The sequence below is a fragment of the Accipiter gentilis genome, chromosome 5 (assembly GCF_929443795.1).
Source record: "Accipiter gentilis chromosome 5, bAccGen1.1, whole genome shotgun sequence".
Classification (NCBI taxonomy): domain Eukaryota; kingdom Metazoa; phylum Chordata; class Aves; order Accipitriformes; family Accipitridae; genus Astur; species Astur gentilis.
This window is the reverse complement of record NC_064884.1, coordinates 45646056-45663808: the sequence shown is the minus strand read 5'-3', so window position 1 is coordinate 45663808 and position 17753 is coordinate 45646056. Positions and strand designations below refer to the sequence as shown.

General features: G+C 58.3%; 1 protein-coding gene across 5 annotated transcripts in view; it reads right to left on the bottom strand.

The window, feature by feature from the left end:
* Positions 1-12802: 12802 nt before the first annotated feature.
* Positions 12803-17753, bottom strand: part of CDK12 (cyclin dependent kinase 12) — a 28121-nt gene continuing 23170 nt past the window's right edge. Inside the window, exons 13-15 of one of the 5 annotated variants that reach the window (XM_049799949.1) lie at positions 16932-17378; positions 14455-14480; positions 14144-14362 (exon numbers count right to left, since the gene is read on the bottom strand). In XM_049799949.1, coding sequence (XP_049655906.1) covers positions 14252-14362; positions 14455-14480; positions 16932-17378 — 584 coding nt within the window. In that variant the 3' untranslated portion in view covers positions 14144-14251. Of the gene's footprint in view, positions 14363-14454; positions 14481-15564; positions 16003-16931; positions 17379-17753 lie in introns of those variants that run through there. The other 4 variants (XM_049799950.1, XM_049799947.1, XM_049799948.1 and 1 more) reach the window with 4 other exon arrangements.

The following is a 17753-nucleotide window of genomic DNA, read 5'->3' as shown; positions in this document are numbered from 1 at the left end:
CCACCTGCACGTCACCTGTCCGTCTGTCCGCCCATCCGTGTGTCTGTCCCTGCATCCATCCATCCATCTGTCCATCCACCCATCCATGCGTCTGTCCCTACATCCATCCATCTGTCCATCCGTCCATCCATCCATCCATCCATCCATGTGTCTGTCCTTGCATCCATCCACCCATCCATCCATCCATCCATCCGTCCATCCATCCATCCATCCATGTGTCTGTCCTTGCATCCATCCATCCATCCATCCATCCGTCCATCCATCCATCCATCCATCCATGTGTCTGTCCTTGCATCCATCCATCCATCCATCCATCCATCTGTCCATCCATCCATCCATCCATCCATGTGTCTGTCCGTGCATCCATCCATCCATCTGTCCATCTGTCCATCCATCCATCCATGTGTCTGTCCGTGCATCCATCCATCCATCTGTCCATCTGTCCATCCATCCATCCATGTGTCTGTCCCTGCATCCATCCATCCATCTGTCCATCTGTCCATCCACCCATCCATGTGTCTGTCCCTACATTCATCCATCTGTCCATCTGTCCATCCATCCATCCATCCATCCATGTGTCTGTCCTTGCATCCATCCATCCATGTGTCTGTCCCTGCATCCATCCATCCATCTGTCCATCTATCCATCTGTCCAGCCATGTGTCTGTCCCTGCATCCATCCATCCATCCATGTGTCTGTCCTTGCATCCATCCATCCATCCGTCCAGCCATCCATCCGTCCAGCCATGTGTGTGTCCCTGCATCCGTCCATCTTATCTGTCCATCCATCCATGTGTCTGTCCCTGCATCCATCCATCCATCCGTCCATCCATCCATCCGTCCATCCATGTGTCTGTCCCTGCATCCATCCATCCATCTGTCCATCCAGCCATGTGTCTGTCCCTGCATCCATCCATCCATCCATCCATCCATCCACCCACCTGCTTGTCCCTCTGTCCATCCATCATCCATCCATCCATCCATCCCCCCTCCCTCCACTCCCCAGACCCTGTGTCCCCCCATGTCCCCCGGGGGGGGGGCTGCGTCCCCCCTGCGGTGAGGGGCCAAGCCCCAGGGTGCTGCGGCGTAGCCCGGGCCCAACCTGCCCAGTTGGGTGATCTGACACCTGCCCCCGGGTGACCTAGAGCCCCCCCTTGGGTGACACCCCTGTTGTGGGACCTAGAACCCCCGCTGTGACCTGGAACCCCCACTGCTGACCTGCCCCCCCCCCACTGCTTGGGGGGGGGTTATGTGTGCACTGTGGGTGGGGCCAAACCGGGTGTGGCACCATGGGTGGGACCAACCAGGGTGTGGCAGGGATGGATGGTGCCAAACAGGGTGTGGCACGTGTGGGTGGGGGCAAAGAGGGTGTGGCAGGGATGGGTGGTGCCAAACAGGGTGTGGCACGTGTGGGTGGGGGCAAAGAGGGTGTGGCAGGGATGAGTGGTGCCAAACAGGGTGTGGCGTGGGTGGGGGCAAAGAGGGTGTGGCAGGGATGAGTGGTGCCAAACAGGGTGTGGCGTGGGTGGGGGCAAACAGGGTGTGGCAGGGATGGGTGGTGCCAAACAGGGTGTGGCACGTGTGGGTGGGGGCAAAGAGGGTGTGGCAGGGATGGATGGTGCCAAACAGGGTGTGGCACGTGTGGGTGGGGGCAAACAGGGTGTGGCAGGGATGGGTGGTGCCAAACAGGGTGTGGCACGTGTGGGTGGGGGCAAACAGGGTGTGGCAGGGATGGGTGGAGCCAGCAGGGGGGCAGCGGGGGTTCTCCAGGGTGGGCTGCATCTGGTTTACACCTCCATCGCCCCTTTCATCCCCATCGTCCTCATCACCCCCTTCACCCCCACCATCGCCTTCATCCCCATCACCCCCTTCACCCCCACCATCGCCTTCATCCCCATCACCCCCGCCCTCCCCATCCTCATCCCCCCCTCGCCGGGGGCGCGGGCGATGAAGACGCAGACCCCGAGCGTATGTCAGGAATCAGTGCCTGTCGCAGGCGCCTAATCTGTTTTTCTAAGCCGCCCACGAGCAGCGCGTTAGCCGAATTAGGCCGACAGCTGCTACGGGTCCTCTCCCCCTCCGCGCCCGCGCCGCGACGCCTGCCGCAGATGCCGAGGCCGGGAGCGGCGGGTACCGCCGCTCCCGGCCTCGGCATCTGCGGCAGGCGTCGCGGCGCCCGCCTCGCACCTCCCGCCGCTCGGTGTCGGCACGCGGGCGTCGGCACACGAGGACCGCGAAACCTCACCGGGGCGCGTGGCACCCACCGTCGATCCCACGGGAGCAGTCGCGGGGCACACGCGTGTGCATCCGCCTCTTTTTTTTTTTTTTGGATAGCAGTAGAATGCAATATGCAAATGAGATGGTTATTACCGCAATGTTCGTCAAGCTGAGCTGAGAAGACATTAATAGCCTGATGAATATGCATGTGAATTTGTTAATTAAGTTAATTATTCTGCTGAAAATGCATTCGTCTTCCAAGGACATTTTCCCAATGATTTTTACATGCTTCAGTCATTAGTCATGCTATATTTTATCAGGGAAATGAGTTTGCTTAAGTTGTAAAAAAAAAAAAAAAAAAAAAAAACAAGAAAGAAAGAAAGAAAAGGGAAAACGGGGAAAAAAAAATGAAAAGGGAGAAGAAAAGGGAAAACAAAGCGCGGGGCAGGGCAGGGCCAGCAGCTTCAAGGTGGAGGGAAACTTTGGGGAAGAGCCTGGGCCGGGGCTGCAGGTGGGTGCAGGTGGGTGCAGATGGGTGCGGGCTCCCCCCAGCTCCCCCCAGCTCCCCCCTTTTTCCCTCTGATGACAAACTTTTTTTTTTTTTTTTTCCAGTGCCAAATTTCCAACACATTAATTAATTGTTGTAGCCAATTAACTGTAGTTGTGCAAATGAGTTTAGCACTAATTACCATGCAGTGCCTGTAATCACATAAAAAACTTGCTGAGAGGTGGTGGGAGCGGGGGGGGAAGCGGGGGCTCTGCCGGGGCGGTGGTGGGGGGACGGGGGCAGGATCCGGCCGCCTGGCACGGGTCGACCCCCATCGCTGCCACAGCCCCCGGCCGGCCGCGGTGGGGTGCGGTGCTTGGCTGGGGCTGGGGGGCTGGCGGCAGGGCCCCGCCACCGTCGCGGTGACACCGGTGTCCCCAGGGCTGGCAGGGGCTCGGCGGGAGAGGACACGGAGCGACCGGCCGTGGCGAGGGGCAGGCGGGGGCAAACGGTCACGACCGGCCGGTTCCTGCACAAAGCGGTGCTGACCCGCCACGTGCTGTGCCGAGCCGTGCCACGCTGCGCCACGCTGTGCCGTGCCACGCTGCGCCGAGCTGAGCTGCGCCGTGCTGTGCCACGCCACGCTGTGCAGAGTTGTGCTGTGCCATGCTGCGCCGCGCCACGCTGTGCCGAGCCGTGCCACGCTGTGCCGTGCCACGCTGTGCCGAGCCGTGCCACGCTGCAGCGTGCTGTGCCATCCCGTGATGTGCCATGCCGTGCTGTGCTGAGCTGTGCCACGCTGTGCCGTGCTGTGCCGTAGCACGCTGTGCCAAGCTGAGCTACCCCATGCCGAGCCATGCCGTGGTGTGTTGTGCCGTGTCAATCTGTGCCATCCTGTGCAGAGCTGTGGTGCTGTGTCATGCCGAGCTGTGCCGTGCCGAGCTGTGCCGTGCCGCGTCATGGGAGGAGAAAAGAGGGGGACATGTGGCACCAAGTGGATGCCCGAGGTGACACCCCATCCTGCCTGCCCAGCCTGGCCAGAGCTCCCGCGGTGCCCAGCATCTCCTAATCACTCCCTGGGACAAGGTGGGGACCCTCCTGTCCCCCATGGCCGGTGGTTTTGGTAGGGTTGGGGCCGCCAGGCCAGCGCTGAGCCCCTGGGGACCCCCCGGCACTGGGCTGGCACTTCACGGTGAGGGGCAGCGGGGGCCGCGTTCCCTCCAGCAGCCGGGCAGCAGGCAGGCACCGCGATGGGCTGGCACCCTGCCCGGCCGGGGGATTAGCCGTGCCATGGATACAGACTCTCTGGGGGCTCTGCGCTGCTGGCCTGGGGCTCCAGTGGCACGGCATGGCATGGTACTGCATGGCATGGCATGGTATGGTATGGTACGGCATGGTATGGCATGGTATGGTATGGCATGATATGGTACGGTATGGCATGGCATGGCATGGTACTGCATGGCATGGTATGGTATGGTACGGCATGGTGTGGTATGGTATGGCATGATATGGTACGGTATGGCATGGCATGGCATGGTACAGCAAGCATGGCATGGTATGGCATGGCACAGCACGGCATGGTATGGCACAGCACGGCATGGCTCGGCTCGATGCACGGTGGCGCAGGATGGTGCAGGATGGCGCAGGATGGTGCAGGGTGGCGCAGGATGGTGCAGGGTGGCGCAGGATGGTGCAGGGTGGCGCAGCCGGCCATGGCCCGGCCCGGCCCGGGCAGCCCCGGGGCCGAGCACCGCCGGGCGCTCCCGGGCCGCCCCCCCGCCGCCCCCGCCCGGGAGGCAGAGGGTTAAAGCGGGACCCGCCGCGCTATAAATTTTGCATCGCGGGGGGGGGCTGGGCGGGAGCCAGGGGCTGTCTCTAGGTAACAATAAACACCCGGGCAGGAGCAGCTGGTGCACCGACTCTCTCTGCATCACAATGCCGGAATAACGCTAATAAACCCGCCCGCGCCCGCCGCCCGGCCGGGGGCGAGGGTCCGGCCGTGGCGAGGGTCTGGACACGGCGAGGGTCCGGCCGTGGCGAGGGTCCGGCCGTGGCGAGGGTCTGGCCACAGCGAGGGTCCGGCCGTGGTGAGGGTCTGGCCACGGCGAGGGTCCGGCCGTGGCGAGGGTCCAGCCACGGTGAGGGTCCGGCCGTGGCGAGGGTCTGGCCACGGCGAGGGTCTGGCCACAGCGAGGGTCCGGCCGTGGCGAGGGTCTGGACACGGCGAGGGTCCAGCCGTGGCGAGGGTCCAGCCACGGTGAGGGTCCGGCTGTGGCGAGGGTCTGGCCACGGCGAGGATCTGGCCACAGTGAAGGTCCGGCCGTGGCGAGGGTCTGGCCACGGCGAGGGTCCGGCTGTGGCGAGGGTCTGGACACGGCAAGGGTCCGGCCGTGGCGAGGGTCTGGCCACAGTGAGGGTCCGGCTGTGGCGAGGGTCTGGACACGGCAAGGGTCCGGCCGTGGCGAGGGTCTGGCCACGGTGAGGGTCCAGCCATGGCGAGGGTCTGGCCGTGGGGCACAGCATCCCACCACCACTTGCAAGGGAGAAGGGATGGCGGCACTGGTCCCTGCCTGCTCCCAGCGAAGCATCCCAGGATGCCGGAATAAAAGGGTCCGACAGCTCTGGCCCTCGCCACGCAGCAAAGGGCCAGGGTCTGGTGACACCGCGTTTCCCTGTGGAACGCCAAAGCCCCTCCCCAGGTGTGATGTGCCACCAGCTGTCCCCATCACCCAGCCGCAGCGGCGGCATTGCGGCCAGTAGCCCGAGCGCCGGGAAGCCGGCCCAGTGCCACCGCACAGCCAAGCTGGGAACCCCGCAGGACCTTCCCGTCCCCCCACGTGGCCGGTGGCATCGAGGGGCTGGGGTTTGGCCACCACCATATTTCGCACCTCCGTCATGCCCGGAGCTGGGACCAGTGCCCGGGGCTGTGCCCCCCCCCCCCACCTCCAACATGCTCCCCACTTCTCCGGGCGGGCAGGAGGTGTACGGGGACCGGGGGGGTCCGGCAGTGGTGACGGTGGCCGTTCCCGCAGGCTGCAGTTTGCATTCCAGCGCAGGAGGCAGCTGTGCCGCCACCCCGGCGCGGCCCCCCCAGTGCCACTAAATATTAATGCCTGCCCTACATTGTGCCGCGGCACCTGCCACGGGCAAACCGCCCCCCCCCGGCTCCTTGCAGGGCTGGGCAGCCACCCCGGCACTGCTGCCTGGGCTGGCCCCCCCCAGGGCTGTGCCAGAAGGTGTGTGTGTGGGGGGAACACGCCTGAACCAGCTGTGCCCCCCCCCACCCTCCCCAGGGCTGGGAGGGAGGAACAAGGCAAAGGTGGGGGCACGGTGGGGTGCGGGGAGCAGCGGGCACCGAGAGCCCCCGTGGTGGGGGAGGCTGGGGGGAGAGGGGCTGCTGCCCCTGGGGGCTGTCCTGGGGGTCCCGGAGCCCCCCAGGCCCCCACCGTGACTGGGGGGTCCCAGCAGGAGCAACCAGGCAGCAGATTTGGAGCGGGGTTTGCCAGAGAATGCTGCGGCGAGAGTGGCTCTGCCCATTGGCACGCTCCCCCCCGGCACCATCGCCCCCGGCGTACGCCCCCCTCCCCACCTCAACCTCTGCTGCCAACTGCAGCTGAGGACGTGCCGCTCATCACACGTGTGCCAGGCGGCACCGGGGCGGGGGAGGGGGGGGGGGCACGGCCCCGGCGCCCGCCTTGAGCCCCAGCCAAAAGTCCAGAGCCGAAAAGTAGGGGGTGATTGATGGCAGCGTTTGGCGGGTAAGCGCACCCCGCGGCCCAATCCTCCCACCTTCCCCAATTCCTCCCCTGCCCCTATTCAGAGATCATGTTGTCTCATGTTGGTCCCAGAGGCACCATTAATTAAAAATACATCCAATTAAATGGCAGGTGAAAGCGTGCAGGCGCAGGCCCTCCCCGGCCCCCCTCCATCCTCGCCTTGGCTCAGCTGTGCCGATGGCGGCGGGGAGGGCGACGTTCCTGGTCGGGGTGCTGTGCCAGGCCCCGTCCCCGCTGCCACCGGGTGCACTTGATGCCCCGTCCCCGTCCGGGCACCCGCTGTGGTCCCTGGGGTGCAGTGGGGTGGGGGTCACCCTGCCCGTGTCCCCCCTCCCGCAGGCTGGGCAGCACGTGGGGGGATGGCAGGAGGGGACCGTGGTGGCGGTGGGCACGATGGCCACGGAGGGCAACGTCCCCAAAAATGAGACGTGCTCAGCCCTGGCTTGGCAAAGGGGCACGGGAACGCCGGCACGGCCACCGCCTCGGCGTGGGGGACGTGGGGACACGGGCTGGAGCAACGCTGGGTGGCCGCCAGCCACAGCCTGGCTGCAGCATCCCTGGGAGGTGGCACCGATTGGGGGGGGGGGGATATGTGGGGGCTGGGGAACCCCCCGGGCTGCGGCGGCTTCGTTTTCCCGCTAATTGGAGATGTTAATCTCGGGCGCCTTTCCGCTCGGGGTGCTGGCAGGAGGCACCAGCTGTGCCGCGTCGGCCGTGCCGCCTTTTTAATCAAGCTGCCGGTGCGGCGGGGCGGGAGAGCGGGGGCTCGCCGGGCCAGGTGGCCCCCATGGCACAGGGACCGCGTCACCCCGCTGCTGTCCCCCGAGGAGCGGGGACGGGGCAGGACCCTTCCCGGAGAACCCCCCGTCCCACCCGGGCCTGGCAAACCCCGTCCATCCCTTGCGCCACCGCAAAGGGCACGGGGGGCACGGCACGGCGATGCCATCCAAAATGCTCTCGAAACACGTTCCCAGAGCGGCATCCCAGTCCCGCGGGATGGAAAGCGCTGGATCCCATGGGGTGGAAAGCACTGGGGCTCACGTGCCCATCCTTCACCCCCAAAAACCAACCCAAGACCCGTCTCCATTCTCCATCCCTGGCACATCACGGCCTCCGACACCTCCACATTTTTTTGGTGGTTTTACCCCCCCCCCTCCCCCGGTTCCTTTTCAATCCTTTTATTTCTCCCCCCCCTCCCTGCAAATGCCAAGGCAAGGTGTTAACGGATTTTTTGGAAGGAAATGTCTAAATTACAAAAAAAAAAAAAAACCTTTCATGCCGACAGCCGGAGCAGCTGGAAGGACAAATATAGCCGGGGAGGAGGATGGGGACGCGGTGGGAGGTGGTGGCCATGCTGAGAGCGACACCTGGTGACAGGCGTACACGGACACGCGTGAACACGCATGTGCACGTGCCCCAGGTGCGCGCACACGCGTGAAGACGCGTGCGCGCGCACCTGGGGCACGTGCACATGCGTGTTCACGCATGAGCATGCAGACATATGCCCATATGTAGGTGCAAACGTGTTCACCTGCATGCTCACATACACAAACACGCACGTGCGTGTGCCCCGGGTGTGCGCACACATGTGAACACCCGTGTGCGCACACCTGGGGCGTGTGCACATGCATGAGCGTGTGCCCAAACGTGTCTGCCTGCACGCTCACAGTGGGAGCAAAGCTGCATTTGCAGGTGGGGAAACTGAGGCACGGGGAGACCGGCCGGCACGCTTTTGTTTGCAAAGAGCCACCAATGCCTCGGATCACCGAATGGCAACACGGAGCCGCTCTGTGGGTTTCACCGTGCTCGGATGCAGCTCATCCCACCGCCCGGATCCAGGGAGCGCCGGGTTGTGCCTGCTCCGAGTGGAGAGGCCAGCGGGAAAGCGTGGATGCCCACGTGGGCAGCACCGTGGTGGGATCTGGCTGCCCGATGGTGATCGGCAGCGCCGAGCTCCTGCAGCCTTCGTGGGAAGGCTCCTGCTCCTGCTCCTCCTCCTCCTCCTCCTCCGTGAGTCCTTGCCAGTCCATCACCACCACCATGCCTGGAGAAGCACCGAGCATGTGCCAGGCTCACCGTGCCACCGAGGCTGACGTCCGGGGTGCCGGGACGCACCAGCAGCCGCTTCCCCCAGGCACACGTGGAGCCCCACCACACCACCACCACGCCGCCTGCGCCGGGATGAGCGGGAGAGCTGCCCGCACGAGGACTGCGAGGATGCGGGAGCAAGGAGAGCTGTGCCGGATCCCACGGCTCGGGCCAAGCGACAGCACAGCGAGGAGCCAGGAACGGTGGGACCGAGCAGCCGGGAGAGCTGCGGCTCTGCCGAGCGTAACCCAACGGGGAAGAGGCGAGCACCGGAGATTTACAGCGCCAGCTCCGCGAGCGCCACGCAGCCCCCGGCCATTTGGCACGGCAGCTGCTGCCGGGGAAGTTGAATGCAAAAAATAAATTAAATAGAATAAAACGTCCTGGTCACCTTCGGACGGGGTGGAGGCGGCGAGCGGGATGCCGCCGGAGCGCGGGGAAGGCCGAGACGACCGAGGGGCTTTGTCTACCGCTGGCGGGAAGGTGGGACGCGGCGATGCCCGCGCCGGCGTCGTGCATGGGCTGGGTCCCTTCTGCCACGCCGGGGCGATGCCCCGGAGCCGAGGGGAGCAGCCCGGTCGCCTTCCGCCCCGGGGAAGGGACCAGGAGGATGGATTAGCTACCCAGCCGCCTGCACGGCTCCCAGCTGCCCCGCTAATAAATCAGGAGAAGGGCGGCCGGGCGGCCAGGTTGGGCTGCTCGCAGGCTCGCTCCCGCTTTCAAAGGCAGAGTAAAGCACCCGGCGCCGAGGCCGCCTCCGCCCCCCCCACCATCTGCACAAGGATATATTTTAAGACGTGTCAGCGGCAGGGATGCTAAACCAGGCGAAAGGAGAGCAAGAAAGCAGGGGCTGGAACCGGAGATGACGGCCGGGCTCTGGCGAGAGGGATGCGCGGCCGCAGCGCGGGGAGCCCCGTCGTGTGGGGAGCCCCAGAGCGAGACCCACGGTCCCCCACCAACACCCCCCCCATCATCCCTGCCCCGGTGCGCTCTCTGCTCTCCCATCATCTGCGCTGGGGGCAGCTGGCGCTGCCCTCCCGCTCCCAACACTGCCCGACCGCCCCGGCAGGGTCACTAAAGGCAGCGAGCGAGGGTCTTGCCGAGCCTCGACTGAGCAGAAAGAGGCCGATGCTGGGGAGCAAATGGAGCCCCTGGAGCAGGACCGGCCACCGCCTGCGCAATCCCCGTCTCCTGCCATCCTGGATCCTGCCCCTTCTCCTTCCCGTGGACGAGAGTTGGGGCAAACCCTCCTCCAGCCCTCCTGGGAGCCAGGTTGGAGCTGGGACCGGCATGGAGAACACCCGAGGAAGGGAGACAGATGGACAGATGGATGGATGGAGCACATGGATCCTCCGCCACAGCTCCCTCCCTGTGCTCTCACAGCTCAGGGCTACAGCAGAATCCGTCCCCCAAGGCACCCTGGGGTCCTCCCCAGAGCCCAGGGGGCTGCCAGGAGCCGGGGGAAGGTTTGGAGACAAACCTTAACCGCGCTGCTTCCCTGTCTGACCCCACGGCACCATCTTCTCTCCGGGCTTCGGTCAGTTCCACGTTTCGTTCTTCATACTCCCACCATAACCGAAGCAGCCCCCTGTGCTCCAGCTCAGGCATCGCCCACCCAGCCGGACGCCAACACCCACCAGAACTGCGGCACCAGCGAGCTGGGTGATACCCGAGGGGCTAACGAGGGCTCGGCCCCGCTCTCAATTAGCGGAGTCGAATTTGGGGGCTTACAGAGGTTGCAGCCTCGCGGGGCTGAGGGCTGGCAATGCCAAGTCCCAGCCATCCTCGCCCGTCCAGCACCGGGGCCAAGCTCACTTACCGGCACTACTGGGCACCAAGCTACGGCACCAGGGAGGGCAGGAGGAGGGGGGAAAAAGGCTTTTAAAAGGAAAAAAACAGTTACCGTGTAATTTGCAAAGGTTACAGCAAGCAGCGCGGTAATTCAGTGCAATGGAGCAAAAGGCAATACAGTAACAGGAAATATTTAATTTTCCAATCTCCACTTTCCATTTTTATAAACTGAAAAGAAAAAATTTAATATATTACAAAATATCTGTACAGAGACAAAGGTACAACCAAAAAAAGGCGCGCTCAGTCTCAAAACGAAACTCAGGAGAGGTACAGTAAGAGTCTTACCAGACGCTTCTCTGCTGGGTAACTGGCTACAGCGTGTTAGACATTGGCATTAAACCCAAAAACGATCCATGTGGAGGAAGAAAGGAGGGGCGAATTGCCATCTAATGACTTGTCTGTAACCTGCACCACATTTTAAATCTTTTTAAATGCATACGTTTCCCCCCCCAGTAAATCCTTTTGTCTTCTTTGTACAGAGACCCTTTAAAAAAAAAAAAAAGGGGGTGGGGGGGAGAAAAGAAACAAAAACAGCAGAGCTGCTGAGAGGATGCAAGCAACCCCCCAGCCCCCAGCCTGGGGGCTGTCCCCTGGCCAGGCTGGTCCCCCCTGGCCCCCACATGCTCCCTTCACCCTTGCAGGGATTGAAAGCCTCTTGCTGGGACCAGTTAAGAAAAGCCACTGGATGTGGAACAAGGGATCCCTGCCAGCACCACAGCTCTGCCCAAACCTCCCTGGGGTGGTCAGTGGGGTCGGACGAGGGAACAGCGAAAACCACCTTCTGCGGGAGCCTGGAGGGACCTCCCGGCATGGCCTGATCCCACAGGAACAGACGGCAGATGCCATCGGCCACCCCAGAGCAAGGGACAGAAGTCTGGGACGTCTGTCCTTTGCTCGAGGTGGGACAGAGGGACAGGAGCCCACCCTCGCAGTCACCGTTACCTCCGAGGTCCTCGGCACCTTTTCAGTCCCTGCTGCAAAATGAACCGGTGCCAGAGAAGCATCCTCGTGGGGCTGGCTGAATCCGGAGAGAGCCACGGGACTGGCAGGGACCCGGCCGCACCGGCATGGCACCGACAGGCACGGGATTTGCTTCTGCAAAATGCTGGGACAGGCCACCCTAAACTGCACCTATGGCTGGGACCCCCAACGCTGGGGGGGGGGAATAGGCACCGAGGAACAGGCAAAGCCTGCGAGGAGGTCAGGTTTGTGGTGCCAGTTTAAGGACCGCTCGCTCCTCGGCAGGCTTTTCTGGGCATTTGCCAATTTGGAAAGACAATAAATAGGCATCGGCTTCCTAAGAGGATTCAGCACTGGAACATGCCTTTTCCTTCCAAATTGGATGGGCTCAGGAAGAAAAGCCAGAACAACAACAACAACAAAAGCTCCACCACAGACCAGAGCTGGCAGCTGCATGGTGGAAAGGAAAAAAATATAGAAATTAAAAAAACCCTCAAGAGGTGACTGGTTTATTTAGTGCACTCTGCATCTTACAGAACTTTTTTTTTTTCCCTGCAGATCAGGCATGAACTGGCAAGTAAAAAAAAAAAACCCCAAAACCCAACAAAATTACACTTGGAATTTTGCAAAGGGTGTTGCTCCTCAGTGCTGACTCAACACTACAAGAGTCACTGGTCCCTGCTCACACAGGGCCCTTGTACATTACCAGCAGTGTGTACATATATTTTTTTATTTTCTCTCCCCTGCTTCCTCCCACAGCAAAGCAGGTAGGTGCAGCCATGGGTCTGGCTGTGTAAGGCAGGTTTTCCCCAGTTCAAGAAGCACCACCTATTCACGTGCATTTTTATTTTTATTTTAAATTTATCTCTCTGTATAAAAAGAAATTAAATCAAAGCCTGTTAGAAGGAAGAAAGTCTCTCGGCCCCCCAGACTCCCACCCATTCAACACTTCAGAACACTGTCATCCCTAAAATTAAAAGAAGAACCATATGTTTTCCATAGGAAAGGCCTACTCAGAAAAAAAGCTCATAAATATGTACCTTTGTTTTATTCATCTCTTTTGTTTAAGTCTCATTGAAATGGACAACATCGCAATGTTCTGCGGGAGGAGAAGATTCATTGTAAATACTTCCTTGACAACAACAAAAATATATATGCTTATAGAAATGATACATTAACACCTGGTAAGCCTCAAAGTACTGAGATGCTGCTTGGAGAGCCCAACTGAGCCCCATCAGGACACGCAACACCAGCCCAGAAGGATGCCGGGTACAAAAGATACTCCTACCTGGTGGCGATTCCCCACCAGAAGTTGTTTTTTTTTTTTTTCCTTTTTTCTTTAATTCTTAAAGTGTTTTGGAAGATACGAATTACAAAGAAATACATTTTTTTTTTTTAAGTGAGGTGTTCTCTTCAGCTCTTTAAAAAAAAAAAAAAAAAAAGAAAAAAGACAATTCCCACTGCAAAGTTATGGCAGGAGAGATACAAAATCCAAAGAGACCCTTCACAAAAGCCAATTTACTAAGGCTACCGTCAAAAGAGACAGAACCTGGATCCGGAGCTGCCCAGGCAGGGCTCACAGCCTCAGCAGGGAGCAGAGCCAGAGGAGAGGGTCAGCTGGACACTTTACTGAAAGAAAGCAATGTCAGATAAATTGAGTACAAGCCAGTGCCACATCCTGGGTCTCCGCAGCCAGGACAGCTGATCCAGGCACCTCTCCACCAATATATTCCCATTTCTCTCTCTTTTTTTTTTTCCTTTTTTTTTTTCCTTTCTCTTTTTTCAGGGAATTGGGGGGGACACAACACACATGGGACAACAACCGCCCCCAAACTTGCTTTGGGAACCAGACTATCCCCCAGCCCTACCTGAACACTGCCCCATGCTTCCCCCACCGAGAAGCACTGGCACACAGCTTGTGAAACATTTTTTAAATTTCCTTCTTCCCACGTAGTTGGGTTTCTTTCATTCCTATTTTTAAAGAATCGCGCGGCCCCCCCCCCCCCCTCTGCTGGCTCAGGGCAGAAAGCTCACCGTCATTTGCGGTGGGGTGGTTGGTTTGGTTTGTTTTTGTCACTAACCAAGCGCAAGAAGTTTTGGCCAGCGAGACACCCAACTGGGGACCCTACAGTAAGTCACGGGGCGCTCACCGGCAGCCTAGCAAGGAATACAACAGGGAGCTTTGCAGCAGCTGAAATGCAGACGAGACCTTGCTCTGGGAAAAAAAAAAAAAAAGTCATGTTGCTAAAGGTGGAGAGGCGAGGGAGGGGAGGACCAGTGCGAAAGGCGCATCTCTCAGTAAGGAACCCCTCTCCCCCGTCCCCCCCGCGGAGGCACTCTGCCAGGCCCACGGTACGCCTTCCCATAAGAAGAAGTCGCCTGGGTTGGGGCACCCCAGCTGTGACCTGTTCCTGCCCCACTGGAACCGGCCGTCCCCGGTCCCAGCTCGCCGTAATTCTGAATTTTGGCCTCTGGATGTACCAGCGTGTTGTTGCTCCCCTCGGGTTTCGTAAAAGATTGCCCAACCGAGTGTATGGCGACGGGGACTCTGGCGAAGCGGAGGTCCTGGTCCCCTGGAAACTGGACAGATCCTGTGCCCTGGTAATTGCTCGTCTCCCCAAGGTGGCTCACAGAGCCCAAGAAGGTCCTGCTTTTCCCCAGAGGCTGGGCAGAGGGTTCTAGTAGCGTCTGGCCTGAATTCAGCTCCTCAGCACCAAATCCCCCCTCTGAGCCCTCGGCGCTGTAAGTCCTGGAGGAGTGGGACCTGCCGTAGTCCGCGGCTCTCGAGGCTTGGTGTTCATGTGTCGCGTGGCTGAGCGACTCCGACTCTTGCTGGGAAAAGAGCTGCAGCAGCGCAGCTGTCACGGCCGGGTTCAACTCTTGGGCTGCGCTGGAGAGATCGCCTTCGGACAGAGGCGGCGGTGGAGGCGGTCCGGGGGGCTCAGGGGGTCTCTTCTCTGGTGGGAGAATGCGAGGAGGACATGCTGTGGAAGGGTTACTTCTTTTAAACACCATCTTAAAACATCACGCAAACAGATATAAATACATTTATACGAAAAAAAACCAAACAGCCTACCGAGACAGTCCGCTCTCTAGGATGCACTGGAAAAGAGGCGGAGAGTTTTAAAAGCTGGCATTCGTTGCAAGATCAATGCACATGTTCATTAACGTTTTTCCCGCACTCGCCCCGTCCCCCACGCTCCCAACTAGGCGGCAACAGCTGTCCTAACACATGGGCACCCGTGGAGGGAATTCCTGCTCTCGGATCAAAGGCTAACGCCAAGCAGGAGACAGATGTGGAGCCACATGACAGCACGTGTTCTCTGAACGCAGGGTCTCCCACTGCACAGGGACGCTGTGCCTTACTGCTCCGGTACCAGGCTTGCCAGCAGCCGGGCGGCTGCGTACTGATAGAGCATGGCCCTGATGTATTGGTTTAGAAAAACACAAAATCAAAACCCAACCCCAAACCCACATGTACCAGTTCCCCACTGCACCCATGACAGACTGAAGGGAGCGGGTACCCCCTCTCATGTCCCCTCTGCTTCTTACCAAAGCCAGCCCTGCTTCGCCTGGTTCATGACCTTTTTGCAAAGTACATTTCCAGTATACAGTCCAAAACAATCTCAACCCACAAATATTTGCATGCAACATACAGACTGCTCTGGAGCATGAGAAAATCTTTTTAACCCCCTCCCCCCTGCCCCTTCTCCCCCAGACCCCCCCACCAAATCACATCTGAAGTCACAAGGATTTCTGTTACAAAAAGGACCCCTCCTAGCAAGAACAAAAGCACCCTTCACGCACCCCCACCATCACCACGCTCTTACTACTTTGTATTACTGCTTTTGAGCCAGCAGGAAGAACAAAGCAGCCCGGTTAGGCGGTGGGAAAGGCGAGAGCAGAGCTCTGGCCCTCCCCCTGCTAAGGCAGTGCCATGACTAGAAGTGACACTGCAGAGGGGAGGACGCAGCTTCCCGCAGGACACGATCTGCTCCCGGTGCCTTGCGTGCCGGCTTCGCTCACAAAACCAGTCCTGACTCCTGCAGAGCAACACAACTGAACTGACTCGATCTCATTCATCGACAAAAGGATGGGCTACACGGTGATTAAAGTTATTACTGGCGATGACGTAAGAGGCCACGAACACCTTGTTTGAATCAGATCCTCAAATCATTTGCAAAACTGGTTATTAAAAAGGTCAAACTTTATTGTGAAAACCAGTAGTCTTCCAGGACCACCCCTCCACCCATATCAGTCAGTCCACTTTAAAACTAGATTGTATTTAAACCCAGAAAACAATCTTCAGGTAATTTTAAAGCCAAGCTGATTTGGGGACAGCATATCATTTAAAATAATTATAAACAGAGAACAATGTTATTTAATTGAATCTGCTCTACAATAACCTAGTTATCTTCCAGTACTAGGGCAAAAAAAAAAAAAAAAAAAAAAAGCACGATCACAACTGGCTTGTGGTGGGCGGGTGTGTTGAAGGCACGAGAACACAGCACGTTCAGCTACATTGCAGAGGAGTTGTGTATCGGGCCAAAAGAGGCTCCCCGGAGAGTCTGAGACATACTCAGGAGGTGCTTCTAGAATTTGGTGAGGTCGTCACAGGATGTTGCTAATAATTCAAAAAATCAACAGAAACAAAAGACATGGATACATTTACACTCACCTTTGAAAAGGAAATCCACGAGTTCACTGATACAATCAGGTCTTTTACACATGCCTCTTACTTGCTCTACAAGAACCAGCTGTTTGGCTCAACTTCAGATGTCGCTGAATTTTAGGACTCATAAAAGTCAACTCTATGTACAGCCAGGCACACCGAAGCTGGATGCACAAGTTTCTTATATACACAACTGCCACTATCCCTCCCTTCCAGCACTCTCCAGTATTTCAGTTCTCATGTTCTTTAAAATCATCTCTGCAAACTCTTTTTTTTTTCTTTTTTTCTTTTTTTTTCTTTTTTTTCTTTTTTTTGAGAGGGCAGGAAGGGAATGGTGAAAAAGAGAATTGGGACAAACAAAATAAGATCGGAAAATCCACAGAGATTCAACGTCCTGTGCAAAAAAACTACCTGAATGTGTAAACTGATTACTAGGGGTATTAGAAGAAGAACTGATCCTCCAAGTTTCCCTTCCACTTTTGGGCAAAAAACCAAAACCTTCACTTCACCTTAAAAAATCTTCACTGACCCATTCACAGTGGAGCACTAATGGATTTTATATGCTTTGGAGATGTGAAGCAGAGTAGTATATTTGCGTTTGGGCTTTTTGCAGTTGTTAAAACCTCCTGAGCAGTCCAGCACTTACCGCAGGGAGTGGGTCAGTGTCTTTCTCGGTCTTGAAATCTGAGGCTTGACCACATTCTAGCACCCAGCACCCTTCCTCCTCCCATCCACACCCCCTGCCTCCTTCTGTCACAACACTTGAAGGTCTCGGTTCCTCCTGGCTGCAGTTGAACTACAGGCACTCATATGAAATACTTTAATTGTTCAAACAAGTGCATGACATCCAAGATGCACAAGCAACAGTCATGATTATTTACCTGTACTTTCCTCTGGATGCATTGTAGGGGTTTTCCTTGGCCCCCGTTGCTCGCTGCTCTTCTCCCCATTGCTCTCCTCCAGGGTTATAACAGGCTCCTGGCTCTTCATTAGCTGACTCAGCAGAACAGCCAGCACGTTCTGCATATCTCCCTGAGCGCTGGCTGTTTCTGGAGTCGCCTGCTCCTCTGGTAGCTGGGCCTCTGTGGGTGGCTCTTCTATGGCTTCCTCTGCGGCTGCTGCCTGAGACTCATGCTGCTGAGTTGTAGCTTCTGTCAGAGCATTGATGGACTGGTTGAGAGCCTCCAGCTGCTGCTGCATCTCTGGGTTAGAGTGTACATTCAACAGCTGGGCCATCTGTGGGACACTCAGATCAGTCTGGCTCTGCAGCAAGTTCAGTAAAACAGCTAGTTCGCTCTGATTCAGCTGCTGGGTGATTTCTCCAAGGCCTGCAGGAAACACAAGAAGCATCACAGGAAAGTTAGGCAAAACTGCATCACATCGGTTTGTAATCCTGACGCTGCACATAAATGCCTCTTGTCCACGTCCCCAGGCTGGGGGAAGGCACAGAGGCTCCAGAAGGAGCATTCCAGGATAGTTTGCTCAGATTTCAGTCACAGCTTGCCCCCTCCAGACTACAATCAGCTCTGAACAGCACTGCAGCAGCACCCCGTGGTACTGCACACACACTGCACTCACCCAAGGCTACAGCTGGGTACTGCTCTGTTAGCCACAGAGGGAAGCTTCTTCAGTGCCCCCTCAAATCTACCAATGTTAACTGTGTATGTGGCTGCTTCTTAAAAATCAGCTCAGTTGAGTCAAAC